Source organism: Mercenaria mercenaria, chromosome 5 (genome assembly GCF_021730395.1).
Source record: "Mercenaria mercenaria strain notata chromosome 5, MADL_Memer_1, whole genome shotgun sequence".
Classification (NCBI taxonomy): Eukaryota; Metazoa; Mollusca; class Bivalvia; order Venerida; family Veneridae; genus Mercenaria; species Mercenaria mercenaria.
The window spans coordinates 8,465,230-8,486,963 of NC_069365.1; the positions used below are offsets into that span (position 1 = coordinate 8,465,230).

Genomic DNA, 21,734 nt, shown 5'->3' on the forward strand with positions numbered 1-21,734 from the left:
TTTATAGACTCGTCAGTAGTGATACAGTATCAGATAGGTGCTAAGAAGTGGATTATTTCATTATTTTTTTTGTTTTGTTGTTGTTTTTTAATCGGGAGATTGAGACTTCTGATCGGGGTGATTGGGTTTTACAACCAGAATCGGGAGAATCCCGATCGGATCGGGAGAGTTGGGATGTCTGGGCTTTGGAAATTTACATTTTGACATTGGAGTATTTTAATGTAACAGTTACTGTTTGTGGTAGATTTTTACGCAGTGAGTCTTTTGCTGAAGTACCCAGTGTTGTGACATGGTTAAAGTTTACTGGTAGTTTATTCTGGTCAAGTCTCTGCCTTGTTGATGATAAATTGCTGACACATTCTAATTTTTAGGATCAGTGTTTTTTCTATGTTGTTATGTTGACAATAACATGTGCTTGTTTAATGAAGGATTAATTAATAGATAAAGCTATCAGATATTCCTGTTGATTCCCAGATGCTGTGTCAGGCATGCAATGGTATGCATGCATGTACTTCTGCTTCATTGATTGATAACTGAGACCAGAGAGAAATATTGCTGATGCAGAATCAAATAAAACCAATGCATCACATTCAGCTGCTAAAAGCTTCTCTATCAACCAAAATAGATTTTAACCTTTACCCTGCTAAATTTCTAAAATGAAGTGGTCCATCATTCACTTTGGGCAATACCATTTATTAAATGAAGGGATGTTCACTGAAAATTTACTGACTGAATAGCAAACAGTGCAGACCATGATCCGTGCAGGCTGATCTTGGTCTGCACTGGTCGCAAAGGCAAAACCACTTGCGGCCAGCAGGCTAGCAGTTAATATTGATGATATATATATTCTGATGGTTTGTAATGAAGCAAGTTCTTGGTTCTAAGTTAAACATATAATATTTCTGATGATATTTGATCAATATTGAACATAAAATATACATTTTGTAGATCCCTGTTTCAGTAAAGTAACAGTCTGAGCAGCCTTCCATAAAAATCTGCTATACCAAGCTTGTTCAATATACAGATGTATATCTAGCAATCAGTTTGTGACCAGTATAGTCGCAAACGAGTTCACTTCCATGAGGGGTAGGTGGTCTACGAATGTGCACATCGCAAACTATATATCAAAATGTTTGTAAGAGTCTTAAGTTTCCAAAACTAGTTGATGCCAGAATGCAAGTGGTGGGCAAAGTGCTCAAATTCAAGATGGCCGCCAATATGGCTGCCGAAAATTAAAAATCATACAAAACATATTGACTGGACAATATATTTCAAATTTAAAGGCATCGTCCTGTCTTATACTAGTTTCTGTTGCAGAATAGATTAAAACATAGTTTATTTCATCTTTAACTAAATTGAAATATATTCTTACAAAATATGATGGATTTTGCATGCAAAATGATCAGAAAAAATCGTTGTTTTACATACATTATTTTAAAAATTCTACCACTTTTAATTGCTTGGTTATATTTTACAAGTTTTATGCTTTATTATGTTCAGAATTTCATAAACTATATCATAAGTATTTGACATGACAACTTTTAATTAAATCATTATCTGTTAATCCAACAATCAAGGGTTAAGCATAGTGGGTTGGGTAAATCTATGTACACTTACATATAATATGTGTAGTACTTTAAAAATTCATATTAGGTAAAGGTGCAGGTTTTTTACTGTGCATTTTTTTTTCTTTACGGAACAAATACGTGAATAATGAATAAAATGTGGCATATATACCGACAAAAATAAGACATAATTGGTGTGGGTAATCAGTAAATGATGAAAATATATCATTTTCACATTATGACAACACGGTTCGATCTTGAAGTAAACATATGTTTGCTAAAAGTAATTAAAACAGACTGAAATGTAAATTCGAAGATTAAAACAGCATTTAATGGAATATTTCTTTAGCAATTACATAAAATACTGATTTAAACTTATGAACAGCTTGCTAGTCATTTTCTTGTAAAAAGAGAATGTAAAAATGATTCTTCGACATTTTATGTTCAGTTGTAAGCTTATGAGGTATGATAATATCAGTAAAATATGCTCTGCAATGACATCTTTTTAAGATTTGAATAAATAACCTTTAGAATGTTATTAAATTCTTTAAAAAACAACAACAACAACAAAACAACATACATTGAACACATATTGATTGATACAAACTGACACAATATGATTTAAGTAATCTACATGTAAGTCATGGTTTTGAAATAGCAACATCTTAATTTCATTTATTTGTTATTTAAGAAAGCATTTGTTTTCTCATACTTTGTAGTATGGGGTAATTATAGCAGAACAAAATTTAGAAAAACTTAAATTGAAGAAGGTCTTTGAGAACATATGCATGAAGCTATCTAGGTACTTTTTAATGGGGTATCATTGTTTACGTCAAATACGCACAACTCATACATAAAATGTATTTGCGATTTAAAGTTTACTTGTAAGATGTAAGTTGTTTCTGTAGAAATAAAATGCTTGCTTATATCTATAGAAATGAGTTCATCTTTGGGATCGAACCTTATGGGTGGCGCGAGGGATCATACCACTTACCCGAATACAAATGAAATGAGTTCATCTTTGGTATCGCATCACGCGAATATTCAGAGAGGCCAATCCCCCGCCTCCCTTATGTCTGATCCAGCAATGCATACATCTTCGAACCTTACAGGTGGCGCGAGGGATCATACCCCTTACCCGAATACAAATGAAATGAGTTCATCATTGGTATCGCATCATGCGAATGTTCAGAGGGGCAAAGCCCCCGCCTCCCGTATGTCTGGTCCAGCAATACATACATCTTCGAACCTTACGGGTGGCACGAGTGATCATTCCCCTTATCCAAATACAAATGAAAAGAGTTCATCTTTGGTATCGCATCACGCGAATATCATGAGGGGCCGAGCCCCCGCCTCTCATATGTCTGAACCGACGGGTCAATCAGCATCGAACCTCTATGATGGCAAAGTGTGCCAGACTCCTGCTGCATATAAACCAGTTCTGACTATGGCATCAAGAGGTCCTGGGGGACAAGTACCTCCGTTGGTACAAATGCGCCCACATCGGTTTCCGTGCCAAGTATTATTAGTAGTGGCACCGGAGGACAAGTACTCTTTCGTGTGGTTCCGGGGAACGTGCTCGGCAACAGGGTACAATTGTACTAGCATCCAAGTATATGCCGCTATATCCTATGAGTGGGGTACTTGACCCTCATCATGGTACAGTTGTACCAGTTTTGGGTACGGTACACAATCTCAGGCTGAAATGTGGAATAGGCTGTGTCCGCCCGACATAAAACAGTCCACTTTGGTACAACCACCCAGTTATAAGGGAGAAGCAGGACTGCAGGGCCCTACAACTGGCTCAGATGTGCCAGGAACTGTGCCCGCACTACATCCTACAGGGGGCCCTTGGGATCAATCCTGACGGGGCCAGAATGCTATTGCTAGACCACCCTACCATATGGGTAGCACAGGCGATCACCCCCTATTGACACAAATGTACCCGCAACAGTTTATGCACGAAAACCCACAAGTGTCACTTGGAAAAATATCCGTCCCCCTGATCAAAACGCTCTGGTTCGACCACCCTAACCTATGGTTGACACAGTGGTTCAGGCCCCTAGAATTAGTACAGATGTGTCGGCTATGGCTCCTGTACCACATCTCACCGGTGGAACAAACGGTGGTTCTAACCTTTCCACATGGAGCTAGTGACCATGTTGTTGCACAAACACCCTACCCTATGAGTGGCACACTTAGTACAAATACACAAGCTCCCTCTCGCGTAGCGCATCCCAGGGGTGGTCATTTGTGTCAACCCCTGGCACCCGGAATGGGTTTCGTTGGGGTTCAATCCATTCCAACCAGTATAGCTTGGTCCAGGCTGGCCTCGATCCCAAATACTACAGTTGCTGCACTGCCATCTTACCATACGACTGCATCCTTTGCGCAAATGTCCGCCAATATATCTTTAGTGGCCTCGGCACCATACACTATGGCTGCTTCAATGCCACCTGATGCCGTGGCTACTCCCATGATCGGCACCCCACCTTATGCAAATATGCATGCTAGGGCACCATTCCAAGTGCCTGCCACAAGGTAACAGATCTTACCTAGGGTAAATGGGTAGATTGCGGCTCAGGTCATGTACCCTTGGGGAGGTTCTTGTCTGTTATATTCGTGGCTCCAGTCAATTTACCAACCAATGGATCCACCTTGAACCATGAAACCTGGGCCCCCCATCCCCAGTAATTCTGGTTTGCAAGACTATAATAGCTCGGGTGTGCGGTTTATGAACCAAAATGGGGTTGCCCTCGCACAGCCTTCTGCAAGACCAAAAGAAAATTCCAAAAAGAGACTTTAAACTGCCAAAACTGCCACCATTGGATGGCACCTCGTGTTGGCGAACCTTCCGTCATAAGTTTGAAACATATGCACGTTATAATAAGTGGGGGAAGAACAGAGCAAATATCATATAGAATTGAACTTTTCCGGAAAGGCGGGGGAGTTTTTCTCAAACTCAATCAGACGTAGGCATAACATCTCCTATGCAGAACTAATTATAGAATTGGAACGGATTTTTGAGGTTTTAACATCCCCACCCCTCCTCTCCCCACTGAAAGATATCTAGTCCAACTTCAGTCTGCTACACAATGCCCGGCTGACAGCCTTGACGACTGGTCAGATAGGGTGTTAGAATTGGCTGCTGAGGCATTTCCATCTGTTGACCAGGCATTGACAGAATCACAGGCTGTAACTGTTTTTGTTATGGAATGCGGGACGTAAGTGCAGCTGAACATGTCATCCATCTCAAACTAAATTCGGTAGGCTTGTGCTTAGAACGTGCTAACGAATTACAACAGTGCCATAATGCATTACAGGGCAGTCTGTCTCCGCATAAGGAATGTCCAAATATTCAGGCTACTAGGGAGTCAATTCCCAGACGTTCAGAGAGGCTTGCCTCCAGTACAGACTCAGGTAGTTCAAGTCCGACTATTAGTTTTAAAGTTGCTCCAACCCCAACGCAACATACCCTCTCAGAGTTACTAAACAGTATGATTAAAGTCCTGGAGACCGCTAGCAAAAGCCATCTCAATACCAAGGAAACGCTACTAAGTAGCGGACAGATTTGTTGAAAGCTATGTCTGAGCTTACCCCCAAAGTTGATCAATCATTGTCTCCCTCTCCGAATAGTCCCGGAAGAAATAAGTCTCGGGAAAACAGTCCGGGTAGATCAGGCAGTCCTAGTGGGGGAGGCTGCTTTAATTGGGGGGGGGGAAATCATTGGCTGAAGGATTGTACTTTGCCTAGATCTCCAGGGAGATGCTTTAATTGTCAGGGAGATCACATGAGAAGAGATTGCCCTGAACTGAAGGAGCAGAGTGATTCTCCGTCTGACCGGAGCGTCACTTTTCAAGAGTAAGCAATATTTCAAATAAGGTAGGGTTTCCTCCGTGATGATAACGGTAGGAGTCTTAGTTTTTATTCTTATATTTTGATGTACACAGGGGAGTACCCTTGTAAATTTTACATGATGTAGGTGAAATTTTACAACCGATCAATGTATTTGGTGTAGATGAAAGATTCATTAATTAGATATTTGTATATGAATATTTACATTTATAACCTATAACTGGTATGGATGTATATACCTATGTTCTGTTTCGTTTATTTTATAAATATCAAAAAAAAATATTACAGTTTACTCTATAAATCACAATGCAATTAAGTAATCAACATATGTAAGACTGTTATAACGCAAAGAAATCAAAAAGCTATATCAGAGTCTTCAAAGGTGTTGCTGCCGGTATAAAATATAAGTCATAGCAAGAACATTGCGGCAGCCATGTTGGTGGCCATTTTTTCAATAAATTTGATACGTTTCGTTTAAATATATATATCGTATTTTATACATTGTTTTGATAATGAAACTATAGTAGGATGTATACATAAGTGAAGATGATTATCAATTTATTTTTTTTATTTTACCTGTTATTAGATATATTCTATATTGAATTACCCCACCCACTTAAATATATATATTATTAATAATTTGAATGTATCCTTAACAAAATAATAATGTTATTACAATTTATTATTACTTGTTCAACACGGGATTGCATTGTGTAAGGAATAACAGTAAAGAAAGGAATACAAACAAAGTATATTGACCGTATGTTCAGGAAAATAGTATTCATCACAGTTTAGTCCATATAAAATTGGTATAAAATGTGTCAAAAAGTTGTATTTCATATCGATAAATGCATATAATTTTGCAGATTTATAACTTTCACATTTTTATGATAACTACAAATTAATTTACAACAGTTAAATTCTTTTATTTTGCAATTTTATGCATTGGGTATCATTTTCATGTATCAGCGGCCATGTTGGCGGCCATCTTGAATTTGAGGACTTTGGCCAGTGACTAGAAACTGGCATCAGGCAGTTCTGAAAACAACATATTCTGATGAATATTTTGGTATGCAGAAATTGATGTGCGCATTCATAGACCACCTACTACCAGTTTTAAGCTACTTATTTGGCCATATTTGCAGCATGACAGGTTCATCACTAGGGAACAGATGCTGTTGATAACTAAGAAATGAGGCATAATGAGAAGGATATTATACACTGGAGGTTTGATTGTAGGCTTGTTTTTCTAGCTCACACATACAGGACAAGTACATACACAACAAGTACATACAGGGCAATTACATACACAACAAGTACATACAGGGCAAGTACATACACAACAAGTACATACAGGGCAAGTACATACACAACAAGTACATACAGGGCAAGTACATACACAACAAGTACATACAGGGCAAGTACATACACAACAAGTACATACACAACAAGTACATACAGGGCAAGTACATACACAACAAATACATACAGGGCAATTACATACACAACAAGTACATACAGGGCAAGTACATACACAACAAGTACATACACAACAAGTACATACAGGGCAAGTACATACACAACAAGTACATACACAGCAAGTACATACAGGGTAAGTACATACACAACAAGTACATACACAACAAGTACATACACAACAAGTACATACAGGGCAATTACATACACAACAAGTACATACAGGGCAAGTACATACACAACAAGTACATACAGGACAAGTACATACACAGCAAGTCGTACAGGGCAAGAACATACACAGCAAGTACATACAGGACAAGTACATACACAACAAGTACATTCAGGGCAAGTACATACACGACAAGTACATACAGGGCAACTCACATTCAGGGCAAGTACATACACGACAAGTACATACAGGGCAACTCACATTCAGGGCAAGTACATACACGACAAGTACATACAGGGCAACTCGCATTCAGGGCAAGTACATACATGATAACTCGCATTCAGGGCAAGTACATACACGACAAGTACATACAGGGCAACTCGCATTCAGGGCAAGTACATACACGACAAGTACATACAGGGCAACTCGCATTCAGGGCAAGTACATACACGACAAGTACATACAGGGCAACTCGCATTCAGGGCAAGTACATACACGACAAGTACATACAGGGCAACTCGCATTCAGGGCAAGTACATACACGACAAGTACATACAGGGCAACTCGCATTCAGGGCAAGTACATACACGACAAGTACATACAGGCAACTCGCATTCAGGGCAAGTACATACACGACAAGTACATACAGGGCAACTCCATACATGCCATAATTTTTCCGGACCTTTCCGGGATTCTGAGTTAAAATTTCCGGGATTTTTACCCTTTGTCCGGGACATACACAGTGACATTAGTATTTGTCTGTTTCATCATAAATATCATAAAATTATATGCAGTTTCCGGAGATAAACATTGTTCCCTCACTTAGGAATAATTTGTTGCAAATGTCGTCTAGCTTTCTAAGGGAGGTAAATAGGGTAATTTACGTCTATAGTTCGGCACGTGAATTGGTTGCGTTCTCGAGGTGAACTGAATTGGGAGACTTGCTATATACAAAGAATTAACCTGGTCATCGTGATTTAGAATCCAGCTTAATTGGTATCTTTTTAAAGCTTAAAAGTTTACCTAATCATTAATAAAATGGAATCCGCAAAGGAATGAAATAAATCTTGTAGATAAAATCGATATAAAATATTTCGGGTTGGGTCAATTTTCAAGGATCGGCCAGCAAAGGCATTCAATAGTCAAAAGTTTAATTTAGAAGATTACAACCTTTTAAAATAATTATCGTTTAATTGACCGTTATCAGCCATTTCTTCCAATCAAGGCTACATGTATATAGCTTCACTGCCTACGTGCTAACAACAACGAGATTTTCGGCTATTGTTCCTAATATTAAATTATCATAAAACTGTTACTGATTGCATAATTTTGTCAATTCATAATCAGGGTCATCAAAATAGCTGACTGTAAATTAATCTGGGTCATCAAAAGATCGCAGTGCGCAATATGAGTGGTGATTGGAGCTAGCTTAATCAGCATGTGTCCCGCTCGAGGGCATGAAACTGATTATCGGATAATAAGGAATAAACAATGTGTCACCGGTGACTGTTTATTGTGTTTTATTCATGTAAAATTCAACAATTTATAGGCCAAAAAAAACTAGTTTTTTGGGGGGCTATTTTAGTTTTTCTGTATTTTTAATTTTACGGGACATTTCAACACTGTCTGGGACAGTGACAAGGGAATCCTGGTTCTCTGGGTTCAATGTATACCAGTGTAAATGAGCTTTCCTCTGTCTTCACAAGGGAAACCTTATGTATACCAGTGTGCCCGCCCGCTTAGCTCAGTAGGGAGAGCGTTGGTCTACAGATTGCGGGGTCGCGGGTTCGATCCCCGGGCGGGGCGTATGTTCTCGATGACGATTTGATAGAAGACATTGTGTCTGAAATCATTCGTCCTCCACCTCTGATAATTCATGTGGAGAAGTTGGCAGTTACTTGCGGAGAACAGGTTTGTACTGGTACAGAATCCAGGAACACTGGTTAGGTTAACTGCCCGCCGTTACATGACTGAAATACTTTTGAAAAACGGCGTTAAACCCAAAACAAACAAACAAATTATGTATACCAGTGTAAATGAGCTTTCCTCTGTCTTCACAAGGGAAACCTGGTTCCCTGGTTCAGTGTATACCAGTGTAAATGAGCTTTCCTCTGTCTTCACAAGGGAAACCTGGTTCCCTGGTTCAGTGTATAACAGTGTAAACGAGCTTTCCTCTGTCTTCACAAGGGAATCCTGGTTCTCTGGGTTCAGTGTATACCAGTGTAAATGAGCTTTCTTCTGTCTTCACAAGGGAAATGTGGTTCTCTGGGTTCACTGTATACCAGTGTAAATGAGCTATCCTCTGTCTTCGCAAGGGAAACCTGTTTCCCTGGGTTCAATATATACCAGTGTAAATGAGTTTTCCTCTGTCTTCAGAAGGGAAACCTGGTTCCCTGGTTCAGTGTATACCAGTGTAAATGAGCTTTCCTCTGTCTTCACAAGGGAAACCTGGTTCCCTGGGTTCAGTGTATACCAGTGTAAATGAGCTTTCCTCTGTCTTCACAATGGAAACCTGGTTTCCTGGGTTCAGTGTAAACCAGTGTAAATGAACTTTCCTCTGTCTTCAGAAGGGAAACCTTATGTATACCAGTGTAAATGAGCTTTCCACTGTCTTCACAAGGGAAACCTGGTTCCCTGGGTTCAGTGTATACCAGTGTAAATGAGCTTTCCTCTGTCTTCACAAGGAAAGCCTGGTCCCCTGGGTTCAGTGTATACCAGTGTAAATGAGCTATCTTCTGTCTTCACAAGGGAAACCTGGTTCCCTGGGTTCTGTGTATACCAGTGTAAATTAGCTTTCCTCTGTCTTCACAAGGGAAACCTGGTTCCCTGGGTTCAGTGTATACCAGTGTAAATGAACTTTCCTCTGTCTTCAGAAGGGAAACCTTATGTATACCAGTGTAAATGAGCTTTCCACTGTCTTCACAAGGGAAACCTGGTTCCCTGGGTTCAGTGTATACCAGTGTAAATGAGCTTTCCTCTGTCTTCACAAGGAAAGCCTGGTCCCCTGGGTTCAGTGTATACCAGTGTAAATGAGCTATCTTCTGTCTTCACAAGGGAAACCTGGTTCCCTGGGTTCTGTGTATACCAGTGTAAATTAGCTTTCCTCTGTCTTCACAAGGGAAACCTGGTTCCCTGGGTTCAGTGTAAACCAGTGTAAATGAACTTTCCTCTGTCTTCACAAGGGAAACCTGGTTCCCTGGGTTCAGTGTAAACCAGTGTAAATGAACTTTCCTCTGTCTTCACAAGGAAAGCCTGGTTCCCTGGGTTCAATGTATACCAAGGTAAACAAACTTTCCTCTATCTTCACAAGGGAAACCTGGTTCCCTTGGTTCGGAAACCTGGTTCCCTTGGTTCAGTGAATACCAGTTCTGTTTTCACAGTGTATACAAGTGTAAATGAACTTTCCTCTGTCTTCAGAAGGGAAACCTTATGTATACCAGTGTAAATGAGCTTTCCACTGTCTTCACAAGGGAAACCTGGTTCCCTGGGTTCAGTGTATACCAGTGTAAATGAGCTTTCCTCTGTCTTCACAAGGGAAACCTGGTTCCCTGGGTTCAGTGTATACCAGTGTAAATGAGCTACCCTCTGTCTTCGCAAGGGAAACCTGTTTCCCTGGGTTCAATATATACCAGTGTAAATGAGTTTTCCTCTGTCTTCAGAAGGGAAACCTGGTTCCCTGGTTCAGTGTATACCAGTGTAAATGAGCTTTCCTCTGTCTTCACAAGGAACTGTTCCCTGGTCAGTGTATACCAGTGAATGACTTCCTCTCTTCCAGGAACGTTCCCTGGGTTCAGTGTATACCAGTGTAAATGAACTTTCCTCTGTTTTCAGAAGGGAAACCTTATGTATACCAGTGTAAATGAGCTTTCCACTGTCTTCACAAGGGAAACCTGGTTCCCTGGGTTCAGTGTATACCAGTGTAAATGAGCTTTCCTCTGTCTTCACAAGGAAAGCCTGGTCCCCTGGGTTCAGTGTATACCAGTGTAAATGAGCTACCCTCTGTCTTCACAAGGGAAACCTGGTTCCCTGGGTTCTGTGTATACCAGTGTAAATTAGCTTTCCTCTGTCTTCACAAGGGAAACCTGGTTCCCTGGGTTCAGTGTATACCTGTAAATGACTTTCCTCTGTTTCGAAGGAAACCTTATGTATACAGTGTAAATGAGCTTTCCACTGTCTTACAAGGAAACTGGTTCCTGGTTCAGTGTTACAGTGTAAATGAATTCCTCTGTCTCACAGAAACTGTCCTGGGTTCAGTGTATACCAGTGTAAAGCTACCTCTGTCTCACAGGAACTGTTCCTGGGTCGTGATACATGTAAATACTTACCTGTCTTCACAAGGGAACCTGTCCTGGTCAGTGTATACCATGTAATGATTTCTTTTCCCATGTATTTCCCTGTCTTCACAGGAAAGCTGTTCCTGGTTCATGTATCCAAGGTAAACGAACTTTCCTCTATCTTCACTAGGGAAACCTGGTTCCCTTGGTTCAGTGAATACCAGTTCTGTTTTTACAGTGTATTCCAGTGTAAATGAACTTTCCTCTGTCTTCAGAAGGGAAACCTTATGTATACCAGTGTAAATGAGCTTTCCACTGTCTTCACAAGGGAAACCTGGTTCCCTGGCTTCAGTGTATACCAGTGTAAATGAGCTTTCCTCTGTCTTCACAAGGAAAGCCTGGTCCCCTGGGTTCAGTGTATACCAGTGTAAACGAACTTTCCTCTGTCTTCACAAGGGAAACCTGGTTCCCCTGGTTCAGTGAATACCAGTTCTGTTTTTACCAGTGTTCCCTGGGTTAAAGATGAGATTCCCTCTGAACTAGTTATTTTAACAGGCTCATTTAATTGAAGAGATTATTAAATATTTCTTGAAGAATTCTGTCTATAAAGCTGCCAGTGTTTTGTGTTGTCTGGGAAGCAGGTGAATTGGCAGAGATTAATTGATATGACTGATATATTTAGATTTTTATCCTCTTTAAGAATGAATCACTTTCTTATGTTTATATAAGAGGAAATCACCCAGTTTCTCAGAGCCTGTCTTTGTTTGGTGTTAGGGACATGGACAGGTGCATTAATCCTTTGATCTGTTTGATAAAAGTTCATATATTTAAATGAAAAGAGAGAACTAGGAAAATATGCAGTCACTCAGTTCTAACAAACAACAAGCAATGTGTATGCAAATATCCATCATAATTTCACTGAGATGTGTCTGCTAAATATTTAATATTTATAAAGAATGATTAAATTTGGCAAAAAAGCATTGCAGTAATTATTTGATGATCAAATAAATTTTATTTTAATATTTCATAATGAGAGTGATAAATTAAGGTAAATGGTTTATTATGATATTATGTTTTGCAGCCTCATTTGCATATCTCTCTAATATAATTACACCTTTAAAACAACAGCGATTTAAATGATGGGGCTATATACGGTATAAGGAAATTTTCCCATATAAGCACGTCCCCTTTTCCTATATATCATAGTAATAATATTATTGTACCCCCCGACAACAAAGTTGTAAGGGGGGGTATACTGGTTTCAGGTTGTCTGTCTGTCTGTCTGTCCGTCTGTCCGTAGACGCAATCTTGTGCGCACCATCTCTCCTTATCCCCTTGACAGAATTTAATGAAACTTCACACAAGTGATCAGTACCAACAGTAGTTGTGCATGGGGCATGTTAGGTTCTTTTAGAAAAAAAATTTGCAGAGTTATGGGACTTTGTTTTTTTGTTACTATACTATATACATAGACACAATCTTGTGCGCACCATCTCTCCTCATCCCCTTGACACAATTTAATGAAACTTCACACAAGTGATCAGTACCAACAGTAGTTGTGCATGGGGCATGTTAGGTTCTTTTAGAAAAAAAATTTGCAGAGTTATGGGACTTTGTTTTTTTGTTACTATACTATATACATAGACACAATCTTGTGCGCACCATCTCTCCTCATCCCCTTGACACAATTTAATGAAACTTCACACAAGTGATCAGTACCAACAGTAGTTGTGCATGGGGCATGTTAGGTTCTTTTAGAAAAAAAATTTGCAGAGTTATGGGACTTTGTTTTTTTGTTACTATACTGTATACATAGACACAATCTTGTGCACACCATCTCTCCTCATCCCCTTGACACAATTTAATGAAACTTCACACAAGTGATCAGTAACAACAGTAGTTGTGCATGGGGCATGTTAGGTTCTTTCAGAAAAAAAATTTGCAGAGTTATGGGACTTTGTTTTTTTTTGTTACTATACTATATACATAGACACAATCTTGTGCGCACCATATCTCCTCATCCCCTTGACACAATTTAATGAAACTTCACACAAGTGATCAGTACCAACAGTAGTTGTGCATGGTGCATGTTACATTCTTTTAGATAAATATTCTGCATAGTTATGGGACTTTGTTTTTTGTTACTATACTGTATACATACATTCTATATACATACAGTCCACATAATTATGCAATCTTGTGTGCGTCAAATTGCAATGTACTGTGTCAGTGCATGCGGGGGGTACATTCATCACCTTTAGTGATAGCTCTAGTTTTTTCAGTCATGGCGTACGTCATAAGTGAATTTCAGCATTATTTTGGTAAAAATTGTTAACACTCAGTAAAAAATAATAATTATATAAATTGGGCCCCTAAATTAAACAAAGTGCAGTGCCCCTGAGATGTTTATTGCAGGGAGTGGAGGGGATGGTGCTTGTGAAGTGGGCAACAGTAACTGCAGAATAAAATAAACCAATTAAATCAAAAATCGAAATGTTTGGCTGGCTTAATGGGTAAGATGCCATCTGCTGGACCTAGATCCTGTGGGATTCAACCCAGACTGACTGTGTCTCCATATAAATAAAAACCGTTAGGTCTAAGGTCAAAAATTGAGTTAGTCACAAAACTAAAACTCGTAATTGGTTGATTGTCAGCTTAATTTTCAAATGGACCAATGGCAAGACTGCATTTCGAGACTGGTCTTCAAACTCAATTTTATAATCCTAGAAACTCAGGATTTCTCAGACAAAATTCAAATCAACTTTAAGTATGCTTTTATCATCTTGTGTAATTGTTTTAAAATTCAGTTTTATGGAGAAATAAGGTGAAATTTATCAGTGTTCAATCAGAAGTTAAAGAATATGTAAATGTTGTGAAGTGTAATAATAGACTTAGAGAGCCTGTAAATGCTGAGATATTTCTACAGATTATTTGGCACCATGCTATCTTTGTGAATATTTTCTCTGATTTCTGTGATATGCAGACCTCATACTGCAGCAAGGCTGAGCATATTAGATCTATAGGTTTCCAGAAGACACTGATAATAGGCAAGGCTTAATATATTAGATCTATACTGCTACTGGGCAAGTTTGAGCATTTTAGAGATGTAGGTTCTCACAATCTTCATTCTGTAAGTAATTTCAAGTAAATGATATGCTTTTAAGATGTTTGTTACTCAGTTGTCCTGTGTCCACCTTGCACAACAATAGACAACAGTTTAAGTATTAATACATTTCTAGACAAGTCTTCATTGAACTTGCACAGAATCGTATATACAAGATCTTGGTCAGGTTCAGTAATTGCAAGATTGCACCAGTAATACCAGAGTGATGGCTCTTGATTAGTACAGAATAGTCGTATTGTTGACACATAGGGTCCACATTTCTTAAGCAGTCTTCATTAAACCTACATAGAATGTTTATGATAGCAGAGTCGAGCTATATTTAATGGGCTATTTTTCACCAAAGTTATGGGCCTTGAATTAGTAAGAATTGCCTCGGGTATTTCCAGCTTTATTTCTTGAGCAGTCTTCATGAAACTTAACATAAAATGCAAATAGCAACAAGATCTCTATGAATTTTGATAATGATCCAGTTACACAAGAGTTACTGCTCTTGAACTAGTCATAATTGTCACATCAAAATGGTATTAGAGGAATGGCTTTGCTTTGTAAAAATTGCTGTATTTTCTTTTTGTAGAATCCATAACTACACTAGAATTCCATGTGAGCAATTTTTTCTGCTGCTATGCGAAATATTTAAATTTGTTTCAGGTATTTCATTTATCTCATCTATCTCTCTATGGGGTTATTTATTGTCAAGTTAGTTGTTCTAAACTTCTAGAATCATGTATAACATTGCGGAATCTCCATGTGCATGTGTACATCCTTAGTTAAGTAGTGGATGTGTTTTTTCCCTTGACCTGATTAGAAAAACTTTTTGTTCACAGTATGGGGTGTAATGGTAACGACCAGTCTTCAAAATTTTATTCAGATTTTACTATAATGATGAGTAAGAAGATGATATGAAAATTTTACTGCTAAAACTGAAACATAAAGCAGCAGTACAGCTGTTTAATTACCTGAGGATTCGTGTGGTTTTGCTGTCTCTAGGTAAAGTTTGATCACAATCTGACAATTACCTCTTGTTGATAGAAAAGGATGCTTTTTAGTTCGACTTTTCGAAGCAAAAATGGAGCTAAAGCACTCGCCCCGGTGTTGGCGTCGCTGTTGATTAAAGTTTTTTATAAAGTCAAATATCTTTGTTACTTGTATCAGAGCTATTGACTTGAAACTTAAAATAATTATTTACTATCAAAGTCTACATCAGGAGAAACAATCCCCATAACTCTGAATTGAATTTTGATGGAGTTATGCCCCTTTTTTACTTAGAATTTTTGGTTAAAGTTTTTGATAAAGTCAAATATCTCTGGTACTATCAAAGCTATTGACCTAAAACTTAAAATAGTTATTTACTATCAAAGACTGCACCAGGAGAAACAAACCCCGTAACTCTGATTTGAATTTGACAGAGTTATGCCCCTTTTAAACTTAGAATTTTTGGGTAAAGTTTTTGATGAAGTCAAATATCTCTGTTATTACCAAGCTATTGACATGAAACTTAAAATAATTATTTACTATCAAAGTCTACCCCAGGAGAAACAAACCCCATAACTCCGATTTGAATTTTGACAGAGTTATGTCCCTGTTCAACTTTGATTTTTTGGTTAAAGTTTTATAAAGTTTTTACTGGCAAAGTTCTAATTCAGAGTCAAGCAATGAGAAAAGTCAAGCGTGCTGTCTTGCGGCTTTCATTTTGCAGTGCAAAAGGTACGGTAATATACCATATTTTTCCTAAATGATATTGACTACTATCTTGCTTCATAATACCTATGAAACATTTGTATTTTCGTATTTTTGATTTCATGGTTCCATCTTTTCATGAAAATAATTACCAATGAACAAACACAAAAATTTGAAATCCACAAATTTCCCTGAAAATAGCCGAACCCCAAAATTTCATGCCAACAAAAGTAAATGATTTCACAGTACATGGTGACTGGAAAGTAACTGATGGAAAGTAACAGAATAAGTCAGTTGTAGACTACAATACTTTATAACAGCAGAATTTTGAAATTTTGACAGTTAAGGAACATCATTTAGATTCCTATACTTTTTGATATTTTAGACATTTTTAATAACTGGCCGTTTACCAAAACTTCCATTAACGTTCCTTTTATAGCCTTAGATGGCCGCATCACCATTATAAAGTGTGATTTTGGAGTAATACCATGACCAGATTCTTATTGTGAAGATGTTATTGTTTACCAACCCTGCTCTAAGACAGAGAAGAAAAATAAATATCTATAGTGGGATGGATTTTATTTAGTGATGGTGTGCCAAAATTATAAGCTACTGTACAGTCCTTTAAACAAGCCAAAATAAAACTAACATTTTATGGTTTTGGATTAAATTGTCAAAAATCAGACAATAATTGTTATATAGTATAATACTGTCTTTCATTTCCAAAGTAAGAAACGAGAATGATTGATGAAGTACTAGTTAAGTAGTATGCACGGTATCACATTGTCCTAAGGTGTTTCTGTTAAATTATTTACAAGTTTCCTTGGGCAGAGTTTCAAATTATATTCATTTATTTGTGTGCTCTTCCAACAAAAGTTTCTGGCTAGTTAGTGTGTTTGGTAATTGGGAACCAATGCAGTTTTTCATTTGGCCTTGTTCTGCTTGTGTGTTCATTAGTCAAAGCCGACTGTTGGTAGACATAAGATAGGGAAAATTGTTTAATTGTTTTTTGATGGAATATACTGTAACTGGTATGGTATTACACATTGGATATCACCTACTGACACAAGCTGTTTTTGAAGAAGTTTCGCTTTCGGAATTATCTCTTATGGGCTGAATAAGAAAAAAACAACAAAACTTTTGTTGTTGTTTGTTGCAGATGTGGTTTGATCCGTATTTGCTTTGGTACATTAGATTATTGGTGATCATTTTCAAGTGGTTAAATATTGATTGTTTCATATTTTTTACCATTACTACAATTTTTGTTTATTAGAACAATTCTCAATTCACTGGTTTTTGCATGGAAGGTATGATATATACATACTCTATCTGTTCCATCAAGTGCAGAAAAAACGAGAACATAGAAACATAGAAACAGTTGGTAGCTAAGGAAAAAGCATGTTATGATTCTTACAGGAGTCTGAAGCAGTGGGACATTGTTCATCATTTACATGATTGAACATAAATAGGAGATAATTGTTACTGATGTGTCTACTGATTGTGAACTAGATCAATATAGACAAAGTTTTGTCAGTTACTGATGCATCTTGGGAAAGTGCTTAAAGAGTTCTGAACGGACAGGAAACTTAGTGCTGGAATTTTATTTGAAGGATTATAACAGCCTGAACTGATTTGTTTTATAGGAAATAAAATGTTTGAATGAATTTTGAAATAAATATTCAAATTCAGAAATATGCAAATTCTTATACTGACAAAAACACAAAAATCTGTTAGCAGAAGACAACACTTTTGACGATTCGGGGAAGAAACCTGTCAGATCCAGATGCCAGTGTATACTGGGCATTCCATAATATCGACTGAAACAGTAACTTGGATTTGATCGGATTTAATATTGTGAATAAATAAAAGAATCGTAAGTGTTGTAAAAGAAAATGTTTTGAAGACTTTTCGGAAAAGCAAGTATCTGGACGGAGAAGCAAGTATCTGGACGGATGAGTGAGAGTGTATACATTAGTAAGGAAAAACTGAACGCTATTTTATATAAGATAAAGTATAAGAAGATGGCGAGCTCACCTCGTTTGGATGGAGTGATGTCCTCCAGTATGTCGGCAGCATCTCCGCGTGTTGAAACTGTGATGTCGTCCAGTATGTCTGCAGCGATGGATAAACATAAAATTGCAGACCAGCGGAGATTGTGGGAAGATGACCTTGGTACTGTTAACGTGCCTTCCTTATATAACCGCATGAACTTTGCCACCGTGCCAAGAAAATCTGCAAACAAGAAAACATGGTAAGTGTGTATGACACCATTTGTATTAATTTCTTGTCTCACAGTGTTGTATAAGGGGATAGAGAGTGCATGTTTTAAAACTTTTCCACATAAAACTACATGATCACAAATGCAGGCATTCTCAAGATGATGAAGGACATTCATTTTATACAAAGGGCACTGTGACTTTGCTCATTGGTCTCCAGCCCACATAAAACTACATGATCACAAGTGCAAGCATTCTATATATTTAAGCTAGCCATGTAACATATACAAGGCATTCTTGTCAGTTTTTATTCTTGTCAGTTTTCTGGATAAATTGTGTTATGCCATCATTTTCAGTCAATAAAATGTACAGAACTACCTTTAAGTGACATACCTCCAGATCAACATGAAAAATTTCAAAAGTTGTGAAACATGATGTCAAGCAAAATACAATTGAAAGAGGACAAAATAACACGTTATGATTATTAGCACTAATTCTTTGACTGACAAGGAAAATGATAAGAATACAAATATGATAGATTTCTACTCTCTGTATAGGGACTTCCCTAACACTGAATTCAAATCCTTTGCCCCCGAGGCACACTGCTGTTGGTTTGTTGCCCCCGAGGGGAGGCACACTACTGTTGGTTTGTTGCCCCCTGAGGCACTGCTGTTGGTTTGTTGCTCCCCGAGGCACACTGCTGTTGGTTTGTTGCCCCCCGAGGCACACTGCTGTTAGTTTGTTGCCCCGGAGGGGAGGCACACTACTGTTGGTTTATTGCCCCCGAGGCACACTGCTGTTGGTTTGTAACCACAATTGGGAAGTCATCCGGCTGGCTTATGGAAGATCAGCAGCTCTGCACAGGTGCCCACCTGTGCCTGATTCAGTGATCGAAGGGGCATATAGAAGTTTGATCATACTGAAACTATGTCATAAAGGGAGGTCGGTGTGACATTATACCCAATGAAACAGACAAAAAAAAAATACAATGTCTTATTACTTTGTGAGTATCCTATTCTGCTGTATCACTCATGTGTTCATTTTTACTAACCTTTAGCCTGCCAAGTTACTGAAATCATTCAATTTGGGCAATACCGTTTATTATTTGAAGGGGTGTTCACTGAAAATTTACTGGCTGAATAGGGAACACTGCACGTCCATGCTGGCTGATCTTGGTCTGCACTGGTCGCATAGGCAGAATCACTTGCTGCCAGCAGGCTAAAGTTAAAAGGACTTGAATAAATCTGGGTTTAGATGTTGACAAGATGATTGCTCTTGGAATGAGGACCCCTTATGCAAGACTGGTATTTCATACCAATCTTTTGATCAAGAATTCTGAAAATGTCTTTTACTCCCACTTTATACAACTGGCAATGATAGCATGATAAGAAATTCTTGATGAAATATGTAATATGAATTTCAGAAATTCAAGAAATTGGCCTCTGAACCTGTATTTCTGTAGTTCTGATACTTGTTGAGTAGTGCATGTTTATACAAGCTATGACTCACCTGAGGAAAGATAAGAAAGTAACTGGTGCTGATAAGCTCAGCCAGGTGAATCATGTAATTAGCTGGCAGAGAAGAACAGTGCTTTCAGTAATTCCTCAGGTGAGTATTTAGATAAATAAACAGTTTTTCACAGTGTGTATCACTGAGAAATGTACTAATGACATCATTTAGACAAATTTCTGGAAATATGTTTATTCCAGAATATTTTCAGAGGAGTATTTCCATTTGGCTTTCATCTTGGAAATATGTCACTTATTTTGTGTTTGTTTGATTTAAGTTAATATTGTTTTTTTTCGTCAGTGTTTCAGATATGTAATGGATTTTTTTACCTGCATTTTGTATCACCTTTGCAAAAATAGAACCTGGTCAACTATGGTCACTTTATCTGATAATGACTACAGAATCTTTTAATTTTGCTTTAAGTCATTTCTTTTATATATTCTGACTGATGAGAAAAAATGGAAATAATCATACAAAATTTTACTAGCCTCAGGAATGATCTCTTATGAATGACACACAGACTAATGGTTTACTGTATTTGAACATTTTCAAACCGTAGTTTACCCATGGTCAGAAATAGTTTTGTTATTTGATCTCCATCAAGTCATGCATCAAACTCGAAACTCCTTTCATAACCTGAGGTTCAAACTTGAAACCCCCATGATAACCTGGGGATAAAAACTCCCAACACCTTGATAACATGAGGTTTAAACTTGAAACCCCAGTGATAACCTGGGGATAAAAACTCCCAACACCTTGATAACATGAGGTTCAAACTTGAAACCCCAGTGATAACCTGGGGATAAAAACTCCCAACACCTTGATAACATGAGGTTCAAACTTGAAACTCCCAACACCTTGATAACATGAGGTTTAAACTTGAAACCCCAGTGATAACCTGGGGATAAAAACTCCCAACACCTTGATAACATGAGGTTCAAATTTGAAACCCCAGTGATAACCTGGGGATAAAAACTCCCAACACCTTGATAACATGAGGTTCAAATTTGAAACCCCAATGATAACCTGGGGATAAAAACTCCCATCACCTGATAACATGAGGTTCAAATTTGAACCCGTGATACTGGGATAAAACTCCCAACACCTTGATAACATGAGGGTCAAATTTGAAACCCCAGTGATAACCTGGGGATAAAAACTCCCAACACCTTGATAACATGAGGTCAAATTTGAAACCCCAGTGATAACCTGGGGATAAAAACTCCCAACACCTTGATAACCTGAGGTTCAAACTTGAAACCCCAGTGATACCTGGGGATAAAACTCCAACCTGATAACTGAGCTTCAACTTGAAACACTATGTAACTGGGATAAAAACTCCCAACCTGATACCTTGTTCAACTGAAACGCTGATAACCTGGTAAACTCAACACTAACTGAGTCAAATTGAAACACTCATGATAACCTGGGGATAGAACTCCCAACACCTTAATAACCTTAGGTTCAAACTTGAAACCCCAGTGATAACCTGGGGATAAAAACTCCCAACACCTTGATAACATGAGGTTCAAACTTGAAACACTCATGATAACCTGGGGATAAAAACTCCCAACATCTTGATAACATGAGGTTCAAACTTGAAACACTCATGATAACCTGGGGATAAAAACTCCCAACACCTTGATAACCTTAGGTTCAAACTTGAAACATTCACGATAACCTGGGGATAAAAACTCCCAACACCTTGATAACATGAGGTTCAAACTTGAAACCCCAGTGATAACCTGGGGATAAAACTCCCAACACCTTGATAACCTGAGGTTCAAACTTGAAACACTCATGATAACCTGGGGATAAAAACTCCCAACACCTTGATAACATGAGGTCAAACTTGAAACCCCAGTGATA

General features: G+C 38.1%; 1 protein-coding gene across 2 annotated transcripts in view; it reads left to right on the forward strand.

Annotated features, from left to right (window-relative positions):
• LOC123556384 (kelch-like protein 5) overlaps nt 1–21,734 on the forward strand; it is a 140,709-nt gene that overhangs the window by 25,012 nt on the left and 93,963 nt on the right. Inside the window, exon 1 of one of the 2 annotated variants that reach the window (XM_053542606.1) lies at nt 17,439–18,391. The exons of the other annotated variant lie outside the window; for it this stretch is intronic. Coding sequence (XP_053398581.1) covers nt 18,093–18,391 — 299 coding nt within the window. The 5' untranslated portion in view covers nt 17,439–18,092. Of the gene's footprint in view, nt 1–17,438; nt 18,392–21,734 lie in introns of those variants that run through there. 2 annotated transcript variants of the gene reach the window in all.